Consider the following 15584-nt stretch of genomic DNA (forward strand, 5'->3'; position numbering starts at 1 on the left):
TAATGATATTTTATCTGTAATTATACGTATATATCTACGTAATTATACGTATACGTATACTCATCGAGCTGAGATGACCCAGTGGTTAGAACGCGTGCATCTTAACCGATGATTTCGGGTTCAAACCCAGGCAAGCACCACTATATATATGTGCTTAATTTGTGTTTATAATTTATCTCGTGCTCAGCGGTGAAGGAAAACATCGTGAGGAAACCTGCATGTGTCTAATTTCATCGAAATTCAGTCACACTAACCCGCATCGGAACAGCTTGGTGGAATATGTTCCAAGCCCTCTCCTTAATGGGAGAGGAGGCCTTAACCCAGCAGTGGGAAATTTACCAGGGCGTTACTTTACTGCTTTATATACTAATCACAGAACGAATATGTAATCTAATATGTATATAGTCATAAATATAGACGAAAATAAAAGATAAACTATTTATAGCTGTACAGCGAATTACACACTATATACTTACAATATAAATCTTAAGTAATAATTGCATTAAAAACATTATCTTCTTATACAATGTAAATAAAAATGTATGTCTTTTTTGTTCTAGGTTAATAAACGATTACCCGCGTTGCTCGAGAAAAATGCAATGCGGGTGCATTTAGACGCGAATGGCAATGAAGGCTCGTGGTTCTATGTAATACCGTTCTACAAACTCCGGTCGACTGGTGCGTATTGTGTACACACACACACATACATACATACATACATAATGACAATTCTAGTACCTTCACACTACAAATTTATTTTATGCTATAGGTTGGCTGACGATCGAACGAAGCATTTGTTATTTGTTACTAAGTTGTTTGGTAGAATATCTGATGAGTGGGTGGTTCCTACCCAAACTGGGTAGCACAAAGCTCTATCATCAAGAGAAATAAACAAATTAATTACAAAGATTATTAAATTATATATAAGTGACTAGTTATCTCCCGCAGTTTCGCTCGTGTTTTAGGGGTTTGGTTGTCATGTCTTAGACAAAAACCTATGTCCTTCTTTGAAGTTCAAGTTTGCTGTACACCAAATTTCATCCAATTCGGTTCAGTGGTTTGGTCGTGGACGAGCGACACAAATAGACAGACAAAGTTACTAAATAGATCACATTCTGTTAGGAGAACAACTATAAGCTTGATTTTGGAATTCAAATGTTATGCATGACTTTGTATTTTTCAATGTTAAAAAAAGAGTAACTACTGAGTTTCTTGCTCTTCTCGGTAGAAACTACTTTTCGAACCGGTGGTAGCTTCGCTTAATTGTAAAATGACTATTCAAAAGTGCTTGTAAAAGCCCACTTGAATAAAGTTTATTTTGATCTGATTTTTTTTTTTATGGAATAGGTTGGTAGACGAGCATATGAGCCACCTAATGGTAAGTGGTCATCATCACCCATAGACAATGACGCTGTAAGAAATATTAACTATTCCTTACATCGTCAATGCGCCACCAACCTTGGGAACTAAGATGTTATGTCCCTTGTGCCTGTAGTTACACTGTCTCACTCACCCTTCAAACCGGAACACAACAATACTGCGTATTAGTGTTTAGCGGTAGAATACCTGATGAGTGGGTGGTACCTACCCAGGCGGGCTTGCACAAAGCCCTACCACCAAGTAAAGTGGTAGGGCTCGATTTAAGATTTGATGGAAAAATATTATATATGAAACTAATTAAGTGTAGATTTAATGATGTGTTAATAATAATGTCGTTCGTAGGGGACAATGTGGTGGTCGGCGACAAGGTTATATTGAATCCGGTGAACGCCGGGCAACAGGTCCTACACGTGTCCTCTAACCACGAGCTGCCGGACAACGTTGGATGTATGGAGGTGAGAAAGAGAGAGATATAGAGAGAGAGAGAGAGAGAGGGAGAGAGAGATCAACAATTGATCTAAGGATGCTTTTATTAATTAAATCCTTGTAGCAATATAGTCTATCACTTTCTATCTTGAAGACTCAACTTATCATTCGATATATAATTAGCCTTATTTCTTTAGCAAAAAGTAAATTAAACTATAAATGTCCCACTGGAGTTTAAGACTAGTACACGCTGTTTCCTCAAGATGTTTTTCTCTAAAGTCGAGTTTGGTATAGCGTACTCAATTCGGATGTGGTCGGTTTTACGAATTTTGCCGATGCGACATCTATGTTGTGTCATACTATATTCACAGTATTATGTCATATGGCATATTACTTTGGGGTAACGCTGCAGATATTGAATCTGTCTTTATTTTACAAAAGAGAGCAATTCGGTTTATTTATAATCTTAGAGCTAGAGACTCTCTTCGGGATGTTTTTAACAGAGTAGGAATACTTACTGTTGCGTCGCAATATATTTACAACAATATCATGTATATTCACAGTAACATTGATCACTTTGATAAAATCAGTGATAATCATTGTATATGCACTAGAAGTAAGGATAAACTTATAACGCCAAGTTTCCGACTCCGCAAAGTCAATGGATCCTTCTTGGGGCAAGGTATCCGTTTCTATAATAAAATTCCGCAGAAATTTTTAACTTTGCCGTTTAGTAAATTCAAATCGTTTGTTAAAAATACATTGGTAGAAAAAGCATACTATTCGATACAAGATTTTGTAGATGATAAAAAAGCGTGGAGTTAATACCTGTTGACTTCCAAGCAGGATACATTAATTGAAATAATTGTATTTAATTAACATGACGCTGTATTTTTTAAATGTTAAAAAAGAGTAACTACTGAGTTTCTTGCCGGTTCTTCTCGGTAGAATCTACTTTCCGAACCGGTGGTAGCTTCACTTAATTGTAAAATGACGATTCAAAAGTGCTTATAAAAGCCTACTTGAATAAAGTTTATTTTGATTTTGATTTTTATGTTCCTATCTGTATAGACTGTCAAGTATAAGTTGGCGTTCCTGTGGCAGCACCTGCTACACCTTTGTTTTGCCACTTTTTTGTTTATCTTACCAATATCTCCCTAGAAAATAATTCTCTACGTCTCATTTTTATTAGATTTTGGGTAAGTTTTCTTACCGTAAATAAAACAAAAAAGATATTAAATGAACAAAAAAAAATAGTAAATGTTTTTGCCACACGCCAACTTGCACTTGACGCGCTATAATTTTTTTTTTTTATGTTATAGGTTGGCGGACGAGCATATGGGCCACCTGAGGGAAATTGGTCACCATCACCCATAGACAATGACATTGTAAGATATATTACCTTACATCGTCAATGGGCCACCAACCTTGGGAACTAAGATGTTATGTCCCTTGTGCTGTAGTTACACTGGCTCACTCACCCTTCAAACCGGAACACAACAATACTGAGTATTGTTATTTGGCGGTAGAATAACTGATGAGTGGGTGGTACCTACCCAGACGGGCTTGCACAAAGCCCTACCACCAAGTAAAAAATCAAATTTGTTTTCAGGTGAATGTAGTAAATTCATCGACGTCATGGAAGGTGACCCTTTTCCTGGAACACAAAGAGAACCAGGAGGAGATGCTCAAGGGTGGGGACGTAGTTCGGCTGTTTCACGCTGAACAGGAGAAGTTCCTCACAATGGATGAGTACAGGCGAAGGCAGCACGTCTTCCTCAGGACCACGGGCCGCTCGAGCGCCACTGCTGCCACCAGCAGTAAAGCCTTGTGGGAGATTGAGGTACCACCTCTTATTTTTAATTTTACACAGCACTAAAGCAACAATTATTTTATATTATTATTGCATTCTTCATTGGTAGAATTCAAATTTTCAATCGTCTCTAACACTTCTTTTTTTGTTCTCGTTTGTCACACCAAAAGCGTGACCAACTTTTGTACTAAACATTCCACAAAAGTGTATTGCACTTTGTTTAGTGATTAAACTCGTCGTCAATATATAATAGATAGCTTTAACTTGATTAAATTTAAGAATTTTATAATTTAAGTTTTTTATTGCTATGATCTTGAAATCAGAAAACATAAGCGATATCTAGATTAAATTATTTTTCTAAACTTATATGTAATAATTTATATAAACAAAGTATATATAAAGAGTGTGAGTTTTATTGCTGACCAACTAAGGACTAGGTCTTTAATACAAATTGTAATGTTGCGTCAGGTAGTACAACACGACCCGTGCAGAGGAGGTGCGGGTCACTGGAACTCGATATTCCGTTTCAAGCACCTCGCTACCGGACACTATTTAGCCGCTGAAGCTTGTATTAAACAATCGTAAGTTGCTGTCTATATATAAATAAGTAAATATTGGAGAACATCAGATACGTTATTCTGATCTCAATGTTAGCTAAAGCACTTGTGTTATGGACAATCAGAAGTAACGACGGTATCACAAACACCCAGACCGAAGACAACATAGAAAATTAATAAACTTTTTCTACATCGACTCGCCCGGGAATCGAACCCGGGACCTACCCATGAAAACCGGTGTACACACCACTCGACACACTATTGTTTAATGTATTTGTTATCAGCGAGAACATGATGGAGAATGAGGGTCTGAATTCGGAGCCGGCGTACCAGTTAGTGTCGGTGCCGCACTCGTCGGAGATCGCCACGCTTTTCGAGCTGGACCCCACCACCATGACGCACTCCGACGCGCCCGTGCCGCAGAGCAGCTACGTCAGGTACCACCACAACAACACAACAACACACACACACACACACACACACACACACACACGCCTCAACCCCCCCCCCCCAACTCCCCCCGCCGCGCGCTCTGACCCGCCCCGCCCGCTTGCAGATGGTGAACGCGGGCGAGGACGTGCTGGTGTTCTCACACACACACACACACACACAACACTGTAAATCTGATTATACTGACAAAGCTAACCTATATTATCGAATAATTAAAGTAAAAAAAAAAGTAAAAAGTAAAGTAACAGCCTGTAAATTTCCCACTGCTGAGATATGGCCTCCTCTTCCATTAAGGAGAGCGTTTGGAACATATTCCACCACGCTGTCCCAATGCGGGTTGGTGGAATGCACATGTGGCAGAATTTCGATGAAATTAGACACATGCAGGTTTCCTCACGATGTTTTCCTTCACCGCCGAGCACGAGATGAATTATAAACACAATTAAGCACATATATATAGTGGTGCTTGCCTGGGCTTGAACCCGCAATCATCGGTTAAGATGCACGCGTTCTAACCACTGGGCCATCTCAGCTCTAATAATTAGATAACACATTACTCATAAAAAACTGCAAAATAAACATGGCCTCGGCTTTGGGTTGATGACCTTGGATTTAGATTCACGTGATGTATTCAGCTCCAATGATTCTAGACCAAAGCATTCTGTAATAAATGAGTAAACAGTTATAACACTTCGTTACAGATTACAGCATCTCTGCACGCACACTTGGGTGCATTCAACGTCAATACCGATCGATAAAGAAGAAGAGAAGCCAGTTATGTCGAAGGTAATCAATATATATTTAATTATATTTTGTAGGAATACATTAAAAACTGTTTATATTTTTGAGGTACTTTGTTTCAATATCATTACATCGTATAAAACTAAGTCGCTTACTGCTGTCTATCCCTATATATGCTTAGATCTTTGAAAGTACTTAGCGGATTTTGATGTTGTTTTTTTAATAGATAGAGTGATTCGAGATGGAGGATTCGGGTTGCTAGTAAGGAAGAAATTTGTAACTTCTATTACTCCATTATACAGGTCTAATATGTACAATGTATTGTATTGTTTATAGGTTACTTACAAGAGAATCCCTACAAATTGATCACAAATTTTAAATTGTGGAACTAAGATAGTCGTTTGTGTGCTAATGTGCTTCAAGTTAACAGGCAGGACAGATAAAATAAAAATAAAACTCATAGTAATTGTAATTTAATTATTAGGTTAAACTTTGAGGTTAAAAAAATTTAGTTCTTTTCATCGTGTCTTTTAAGATATTTATCTCTGAACCGATTGTAGATTTTTTTGACCACCACTAAGGAAGTAAGCTTAATGTTTCTGTATCTGATAAAAACATTGATTAGATTTCGAACAAGTTTACAAAATTTGTCTTCTTAATTTAATTCAAGGTCAAATTACCCGGTTATTACAAGTCACGCTTTGGTTAATGAGGAATCTAATTGCAGGTGGGATGTTCAGTAGTGAAAGAGGACAAAGAGGCATTTGCTCTGATATCGGTATCTCCCAGCGAGGTCCGGGACCTGGACTTCGCCAACGACGCCTGCAAAGTCCTCTCCGCATTGTCAACCAAACTGCATCACGGGAATATTGAACACAATGAAATGAAGTGAGTTCTAAAAAACTCTTATGTGAGATATGTAACGATTTCTTTACATGTATATGTTGTTTATAATATAATTTGGCAAACATGCCTTTGTCTCCTTCTTTCGAATGTCATTATGTGATCACAGAAAGAGATAAGGAATTTATTAAGTAAGCTGCTAAAACGTTAATATATAAGAGTATGAGTTTTGAGTTTTATTTTGTAAGTTTTACTTTATGTATTCTGAAAACAATTTTACAAACCAGTCGCTTTGACTAAGTCCTTCTGCATTTTGCTGTAGGAATATAAGACTCGTAAAAATGTTTTTTCATAAACTTAGCTAGTAAATAACACTAATTAAACATTTCCAGAGCACTGACCTGCCTCCTCCAAGACATAGTATACTTTATAGCGGGCTTCGAGAACGAACCCAACAAGTGCAAAGCCCTCGACCTGGTGGTGGAAAATCCGAATCGCGACAGACAGAAGCTGCTACGTGAACAGTATATATTAAGACAACTCTTCAAAATACTCCAGGTGAAGTACTTCAATGTCATATGACATGACAATGGATATCCATTACGTCATCATCCTGCCCTTACTGCAATTTGGGGTCGGCGCAGCATGTCTTCTCCATTCTTCCCTATCTGACGTCATCTCACAAATAATATTAATTTCCAGCCCTATCATCTTTTACACAATCAATCCATCGTTTCATTGGTCGTCCAGTACAGTACAGTAACATCTGTGAATTTCCCACTGCTGGGCTAAGGCCACCTTTTCCACTAAGGAGAGGGTTTGGACAAAACTTAAGCATATATGTATATTTATATATTGGGGTGCTTACCTGGGTTTTAAACCGAAATCATCTGTTATGATGCACGCGTTCTAACCACTGGGCCATCTCAGTTCGTCAGCATCTTTGGTCGTCCCCTACCTCCATATTCATCCACATTTATGCCCAAGTCCTTCCTCACAATATGTTCATCATTCCACTCATAAAATGCCCATACCGTGATAGTCGCCTTCCACGTAATAAATTATTGGAATAAATAGTAATTAAATAGGATAATTATTAAGTATTAAAATTATGGGTCCCTGATTGAACCAATTAAATAAGCTTTAAATATTGTCGTATTTCAGGGTCCCTTCCAAGAGTCCCCGGAGGGTGAGGCGTTCCTCAAGATAGAGGAGCTGTATGATCCCCGCTATGCGCCGTATAAGTTCATCTTCCGTCTCTGCTACAGGATACTCAGACTCAGTCAGCAAGACTATCGGAAGAATCAGGTAACACTACATAAGATATTTTTTTCTTCTTTCTTGTAAATAAGTTTTGTAAAAAATAAGCGTAATACAATACCATAAAACATCAATTTACACATATAAAATAATACTATGTATACTATGTATAAATATATATATTATGTAATTTTATTTATTATATATATAAATTATGATTTATAGTTCAATTTGTGCACTTTGTTTGACTTAAAAGAGTAACCGCACACTCCTGCCGACTTGTCTTGAAAGAATCTACTTACTTTACTATCGGTAGCCTTACATTACATAACAAGAATCAACATGATTTTTCAATCATAGAAATCATGATTCCAGGAGTACATCGCGAAGCATTTCGGGTTCATGCAAAAGCAAATCGGATACGACATACTCGCAGAGGACACGATCACGGCGCTGCTGCACAACAACCGGAAGCTGCTCGAAAAGCACATCACGGCCTCGGAGATTGAGACCTTCGTTGGTGAGGCAGCACACACATGGCACATTCAAACCTTCTTTGATATTGTTTATACCTTTAGAGACGTATCATTTGAATGACCCACATCAGTTGTTGGTCGAACTATGTTACATTAATCAAAGAAGTTCATAAATATCTAGATAGTATAAAAAAAGGAAGTTTCTCGCCCTCTGTACAGTACGACACAACATAGATGTAGCATCGACAAAATTCGTAAAACCGATCACATCTTAACCAAGTACGCCATACCAAATTATCAATATTTATTTCTTATGCAAATATGATCTTTACACAAACGTAATAACTTGTATCATATGACCTAATATATTCGTCAATTTGACACGTCGACATGGTTGAACTGACGCGAGAATCTATAGCGACGAATAGCGTCGAATGGCGCGATAAGGAGCTATTTCTTTTGGTTGTGTGAATCGGCAGTAAGTTGTGTCGTACTATACGCTTAGATATTTAAACAACGCAACGGATTTTAATATGATTTCCATATACAAACAGAGTGATTTAAGAGGCCGTTTTATAATGCATATTATAGTAGAGAAAAGCCGAGAATTTCTATTTTTCTAGTCGGAAAAAACAAACAAATGTATATTCAAATATAGTAATAAAATTTTAACATATTTATCATACGTAAAATTAACCATAGACCATATAGATATATAGATAACATCTACATAAGTGTAAATAGTAATTGCTTTCTACATAAGGTAGCCTAGCCTACCTCGTATCATTTTATTGCCTACAAAATACATAACACTGCCTGTCATTTTTTAGGCCTGGTACGGAAGAATATGAAGACCTGGCAATCCCGCTTCTTAGACTACTTGAGTGACTTGTGCATCTCCAACAAAAAAGCTATCGCTGTGACACAGGAGTTAATCTGCAAGAGTGTGCTCTGTGCTAACAACGCTGACATTCTCATTGAGACAAGGTAATTCAGTTCCAAGATATTCTTTGATATAATTTAATTTTTATTGAAAACAAACACTTTTGTGCATCTCTTTGTCTTTTACGCTTAACTGGAAGATAAATGCCCTCGTGCATTATGTCACCTTTGTATAATATATATATATTGAAGTAATGGGTTCGTTTATTGTAGATAGCTTTCATTATAAATTACAAATTTTTGTTCATCCTGGTTCCTGCGAAATATTGTTGACGAACTAATTACGATATATTTTATGTAACACTAGCTGTGCTCCTGTGTTTTTGCGCGTTTCAATTAAAAATTAAAATTATTTTTATAGCCTAGGTTAGTCCCGTCAATCAGACGAACAAACAAAAATGAAAAAAATATTATTTTGGTATTTATATTGGTAATGTTATTTTGTTACAGACTTGTCTCCACAAAATACGAGAACGTCTCGGAAATTGACGACATGGGCAATAAATACACGGTAGAAGACGATGTTATGTTACTTTGGAACAATAAAAAGGTATCTTTACTCTTTTCATACTTATTGGTAGGATAGGCTACCTGGTGATAAGTGGTCACCATTGAAATTTTAATCATTTATCGTACACCATCAATACGAAATCAACCTTGAAAATTGAGATGCCTAAAATTACTGCGAGGTAGTAGAATATATAAAAATAACCTACCCAGAAAAATGTAAAAGTTCCTCTAGCCGCGAAGACGCCCAGTACAGTCGGGAATACTTAACTGTACTAGCCGTCCTCGCTATGCCGGCCCTCAAAATTATTTTTCACGCCTCGTATCCTTGCAAAAAGGCCTGCCCCCAAGGAACTGATTTTTAAGTGCTCAAACCCAACTCCAAATCAAAATATATACCTTGCATTCTCTTTGTTGCGTAGGTACTGCTGTAGCTTTACAGACCAATTGAATTTATTAAAATTGAAAAGACATCAAAAAATCAAAAATCAAAATATACTTTATTCAAGTAGGCTTTTATAAGCACTTTTGAATCGTCATTTTACTATTAAGTAAAGCTACCACCGGTTCGGAAAGTAGATTCTATCGAGAAGAACCGGCAAGAAACTCAGTAGTTACTCTTTTTGAACATTTAAAAAATACAACGTCATGTTAATTAAATACAATTATTTAAATTAATGTTATCAATTTAATTTAACTTTTCAGAGTTCCCGGTTACTATCTTCACTGGCATCAGAAGCGGCAGCGGATCCTCGCAGCGAAGCCGCGGCCATCTTGGACTACTATCGACATCAGCTCGATCTCTTCTCCAACATGTGCCTCAACAGGCAGTACCTGGCGCTCAACAGCTTGTCGCAGCAATTGCAGATTGATCTCATACTCAAGTATGTCCTACTACATTATCCTATTCAACTGTGTAGGACATATCACAGTATACAAGTTTGCGTTTGACATCGCTGCCAATTATTAAACTTTAAGCTACTTTTTGATGACATTGGTAGTTGGCCAAATGGGTCCATTGTCGGTGAGTGGTCACCACTGCAAATGGATATTGACCAAGTATGGATGACTTATTTTGTATCATTTTTTATATACACAATGCGCCACTAACGTTCGGAACTGACATGTTATATTTTTCGTGTCTGTAGTAACACTGGTTCACTAACCCTTCAAACTGGAACACAACAATATAAAGTATTACTTGGTGGTAGAATATTAGTTGAGTGGGTGGTTCCTAAACAGATGGACTTGTGCAAAGTCTACAAAATAATACGGAGAATTTATTAAACTAAATATTCTATAATTTTACTAGTTTGACTCCCCGATTCCAAGAACTCGTGAATTGTGTCTAAGACATCTACTAACCACTAATCCAATGAGGCAGAAAAATATAGCGCAATTTGTTCTATTTTTAAATTCGAATTCGAAAATCGAATATAAAGCTGGCTGTGATGTATATGAGGTTTCAAGTGTAACGAGTGCGTGCGTTGCAGGTGCATGTCTAACAGCGCGCTGTCGCACGAGGTGCGCGCGTCGTTCTGCCGGCTCATGCTGCACCTGCACGTGGACCGCGACCCGCAGGAGCCCGTCACGCCCGTCAAGTACGCGCGCCTCTGGGCCGAGGTCGCCGGCACCATACACGTGCACGAGTGCGTACACACTACCCCCCCCCCCAACACACACACACACACACCTTACAACAACAGCCTGTAAATTCCCACTGCTGGGCTAAAGGCCTCCTCTCCCTTTGAGGAGAAGGTTTGGAACATATTCCACCACGCTGTTCCAATGCGGGTTGGTGGAATACACATGTGGCAGAATTTCTATGAAATTTGTCACATGCAGGTATCCTCACGATGTTTTCCTTCACCGCTGAGCACGAGATGAATTATAAAGACAAATTAAGCACATGAATCAGCGGTGCTTGCCTGGGTTTGAACCCGCAATCATCGGTTAAGATGCACGCGTTCTAACCACTGGGCCATCTCGACCTTAACACCACTCTAACCTTCCCGCTTACCGCAGCTACCAGTGCGTGAAGGGCGGCCCGGACGCCACGCGGGAGAAAGTCAAGGAGCAATTCGCGTCCACAATCCGTTTCGTCGAGAACTACCTGTGCAACGTGGTCACGAGGACGTGGTACTTCAGCGACCACGATCAAAACAAGCTCACCTTCGAGGTGGTCAAGCTGGCCAGGGAGTTGATTTATTTCGGATTTTATAGGTAAATTTAAAATGTCTGCTGTCATTAAATCTATTTGAAGTTTATCTTATTCTTATAAATCAACATTAAATTTAGTTACTTTACAAATCGTACCCTTTATTAGCGGTATCATGAATATTAGCAATATTTCCACGTCGTTTTATAATTCTTATGTAAATGTATGTTAATATATTTTTCTTGCATATTTATGTATTAGACTTTTAATCTGTAAGTCTTAATTTGGTGTTTTCTTCTTCTAAGTAATTCTGTCGCTATTCGGACATCGCGTCTTTCAATTTTATTTTATTTTTAATTTTATTTCCCTAAATATAAAACTGTAATAAATACTTTGTAAACATTTGTATGATTTAATCACCTCGTCATATCATATTCAATGTATTCATATAAAGATAATTTTCAGAGCTGTATGTTTCTTTACAATTTTTAAAAACAAATGTACAATTAACAGCTTCAGCGATCTCTTGAGATTGACCAAGACCCTGCTCAGTATACTGGACTGCGTGACGGCCATAGATCTTCTCAACGAGACCAGCGCGCTCACTGGAGAGGTCGAATGTAAGTTATTGCTTCTAAACAAGATACGACCTCTTTTAAAAGAGTATTTTTAAATAACCATTTTTTTGTATATGTATTTTAGTTAAAGATATTGTAGATTGATCTTATTTCATAATAATAAAAAACTCATCAAAAATCATATATAAAAATATAGTTAATAAGTTATTTATATAGCTAAATTAGTATTTAAATTAGTATTATAAATAACTTTTTGGTTGTTATTACCTTAAAATAATATTTAAAGCATCAATAGTGCAAATAGTACCGCCTAGTAATGTCAAAAGTTGCAGATTTGATCCTGAAATCTTGGGCTATGGTCGTACCCACTCCTTACACAAGTGATAAGCTTAAAAAAAGGGTAAATAGGAATATTAGTAATAGCTTAATTTAATTGGGGTATAGCTACTATTCTTAAAAAAAATAATAATATAAGTAGTATAAACATAAATCTAATAATGCCACCGATAACTATAGTTTCATTTAGTGATCTTTTGATAACAAGCAGCTCAGGAAAGTGAAATGAAGAAACGTAAGTGAATCCTAATATAACTAAATTTACTTAACGATAACTATTACATGGCAACACAAATTTTAGTATAAAAATAGTGCGTGTATAGTACGACACAACTCAGATGTCGCATCGGCAAAATTCGTAAAACCGATCACATTCGAATTGAGTACGCTCTCCCAAATTATCAGTATTTATTTCTCATGCGAATATAACCTTTGCACAAACGTAATAACTTGTAATATCATATGACCTAATATATTCGACAATTTGACGCGTCGATTTACATGCACTTGTTTTCTCTGACGCGTGAATCTATAGCGACGAATAGCGTCGAATGGCGCGATAGGGAGCTATTTCTATTGGTTGTGTAAATCGGCAGTAATCGGTTTTAATTTAATTCCATTGCATTTTCCGATGCTACATCTAATTTGTGTCCTACTATACCTATGTACGATGATAAGTTCAAATTCTGTTATTAAAAATAGTTTTTAATTGCATAAAAACAGCAAATGTATAAATGTACTTGGTGGTTGGGCTTTGTGCAAAGCCGTCTGGGTAGGTACCACCCACTCATCAGTTATTCTACCGCCAAATAACAGTACTCAGTATTGTTGTGTTTCGGTCTGAACGGTGAGTGAGCCAGTGTAACTACAGGCACAAGGGACATAACATCTTAGTTCCCAAGGTTGGTGGCACATTGACGATGTAAGGAATAGTTAATATTTCTTACAGCGTCATTGTCTATGGGCGATGGTGACTACTTACCATCAGGTGGCCCATATGCTGGCCCGCCAACCTATACCACAAAAAAAAAAAATCTTATTAATAATAAAATTCTTATTATTATTAATTTAATTCCTTCTTTTTTCATCACCATTATTACACTCATATAATAATGTTGGTTTTGTAAAAATTTATTAAGTGCTACAATGTATACCTTATATTTATATCATTTATAATTTTCGTTATAAATAACCAGCAACTGTTTGAAAATTGGCCCAGCTGAGGGACCCGCCATAGTATACTATAAATATAATATTTTTATTGTTGCCTTAGCGGAGGGCGGCGTCCTGCGCAGCATCGGAGACATGGGCGCCGTCATGACGTCCATTACGCTCGGATCTGTCGCACGTAATGTACGGGAGATTATTAAATAAGCTAGTCGACTAATAAAAGTAAAAAAAGTAACAGCCTGTAAATTTCCCACTGCTGGGCTAATGGCCTCCTCTCTCATTAAGGAGAGGGCTTGGAACATATTCCACCACGCTGTTCCAATGCGGGTTGGTGGAATGCACATGTGTCAGAATTTCAATGAAACTAGACACATGCAGGTTTCCTCACGATGTTTTCCTTCACCGCCGAGCACGAGATGAATTATAACACAAATTAAGCACTTATATAGTGGTGCTTGCCTGGGTTTGAACCCGAAATCATCGGTTAAGATGCACGAGTTCTAACCACTGGGCCATCTCGGCTCGACTAATGTTATACTAATTTATACTACTTATTTATAGTGTGTTGGAATAATTTAAATCGATCAAATCGACTTTTTAATTCTCCAGCTCTTCCAAAAAGATTAGGTAAAATTGTCATTGGCTATTGTGTTCTTAACTTTTTTTATTAAAAACTACTAACTCACGACTTTATTCCCCTTTCAGGAATTGGTCAGGTATTAGGGATAAAAAGGAGCCCGTGTCCTTTCGTGGAGTTGAAACTTCCTTAATTCTTCAACTTCATCAAATTCAATTCAATGGACGACCTCCATGGTCGAGTGGTGTGTACACCGGTTTTCATGGGTACGGCACTCTGAGGTCCCGGGTTCGATTCCCGGCCGAGTCAATGTAGATTACCATTTCCATAACACAAGTGCTTCAGCTACTTACATTGGGATCAGAGTAATGTATGTGATGTTGTCTCAAAAAAAAAAAAGGGTTAGGATTAACAGAGCTACTTTCGCGATTATAATATTAGTATAGACTGTCACGATGAGTTATATAAGTGCAGTGTACATGCGTGGCGTGCGCAGGTGGCGGGCGGCGCGGCGCGCTCGCCGTCGGCGCTGGCGCTGGCGCGCAAGCACCCGCTCGTCATGGAGACCAAGCTCAAGATCATCGAGATCCTGCAGGTAAACTGCCTCCCGACCGGTGTTGCCATCTAAGTACCTACTAGCCACCTCATAAGTTACGAATATTAATCATTAATGTAATATAACCCAAAATGTTTTTTTTTTGTTTTTTGATTATTGTTAAGATTACTAAAAATTTTAAACTTTAATATGACTCAACAACAGCAAAAACAGCCTGTAAATTTCCCACTCCTTTGCTAAGACCTCTTCTTCCTTTAAATAGAAGGTTTGTAACATTTTCCACGACGTTCCAATGCGGCTTAATTTCTATGAAATTAGTCACATGCAGGTTTCCTCGCGATATTTTCCTTCACCCCCAAAACGAAATTAATTATAAATATATACTAAGCACATGAATATTCAGTGAACCCGCATTCATCGTTTACACAACGATGGGCCATCTCGGCTTACTCAACGATGGTCATATACTTTTCCTAGTTCATTCTCGACGTGCGACTGGATTACCGTATCAGCTGCCTGCTGTCCATATTTAAGAAGGAGTTCGAGCAATCCGATAAAGCTGATAACATCGGCAGAGCTGACGTAGAAGCCATTGGACTGCAGGCTGAAGGCATATTCAGTTGTCGGTAAGTTCAACACCCCAAACTAGTACATAATATATTAAACTTTATGTATCATCATATTTTAATTACTATATAAAAGTCGCGCAATTAAAATGTCACAAATACATTTTGAAACTCATTCAAAATTGTGTTAATCTTTTTATTTACTAAGACGACTAACATGCTCTTTGGTCATCTGATAACTGGTCACC

The 15584-nt window shown here is 37.6% G+C and overlaps 1 protein-coding gene across 1 annotated transcript in view; it reads left to right on the plus strand.

The window, feature by feature from the left end:
- Nucleotides 1-15584, plus strand: part of LOC124540578 (inositol 1,4,5-trisphosphate receptor) — an 84559-nt gene that overhangs the window by 39966 nt on the left and 29009 nt on the right. The window contains 20 exon segments of the mRNA XM_047118262.1: nucleotides 561-678; nucleotides 1723-1835; nucleotides 3419-3649; nucleotides 4088-4200; nucleotides 4461-4613; nucleotides 5328-5412; nucleotides 6095-6255; nucleotides 6603-6768; nucleotides 7375-7518; nucleotides 7846-7990; nucleotides 8777-8933; nucleotides 9339-9438; nucleotides 10101-10279; nucleotides 10889-11044; nucleotides 11421-11618; nucleotides 12067-12173; nucleotides 12679-12702; nucleotides 13741-13820; nucleotides 14711-14809; nucleotides 15248-15396. Coding sequence (XP_046974218.1) covers nucleotides 561-678; nucleotides 1723-1835; nucleotides 3419-3649; nucleotides 4088-4200; nucleotides 4461-4613; nucleotides 5328-5412; nucleotides 6095-6255; nucleotides 6603-6768; nucleotides 7375-7518; nucleotides 7846-7990; nucleotides 8777-8933; nucleotides 9339-9438; nucleotides 10101-10279; nucleotides 10889-11044; nucleotides 11421-11618; nucleotides 12067-12173; nucleotides 12679-12702; nucleotides 13741-13820; nucleotides 14711-14809; nucleotides 15248-15396 — 2678 coding nt within the window.

The sequence above is a fragment of the Vanessa cardui genome, chromosome 25, assembly GCF_905220365.1.
Source record: "Vanessa cardui chromosome 25, ilVanCard2.1, whole genome shotgun sequence".
Taxonomy (NCBI): Eukaryota; Metazoa; Arthropoda; class Insecta; order Lepidoptera; family Nymphalidae; genus Vanessa; species Vanessa cardui.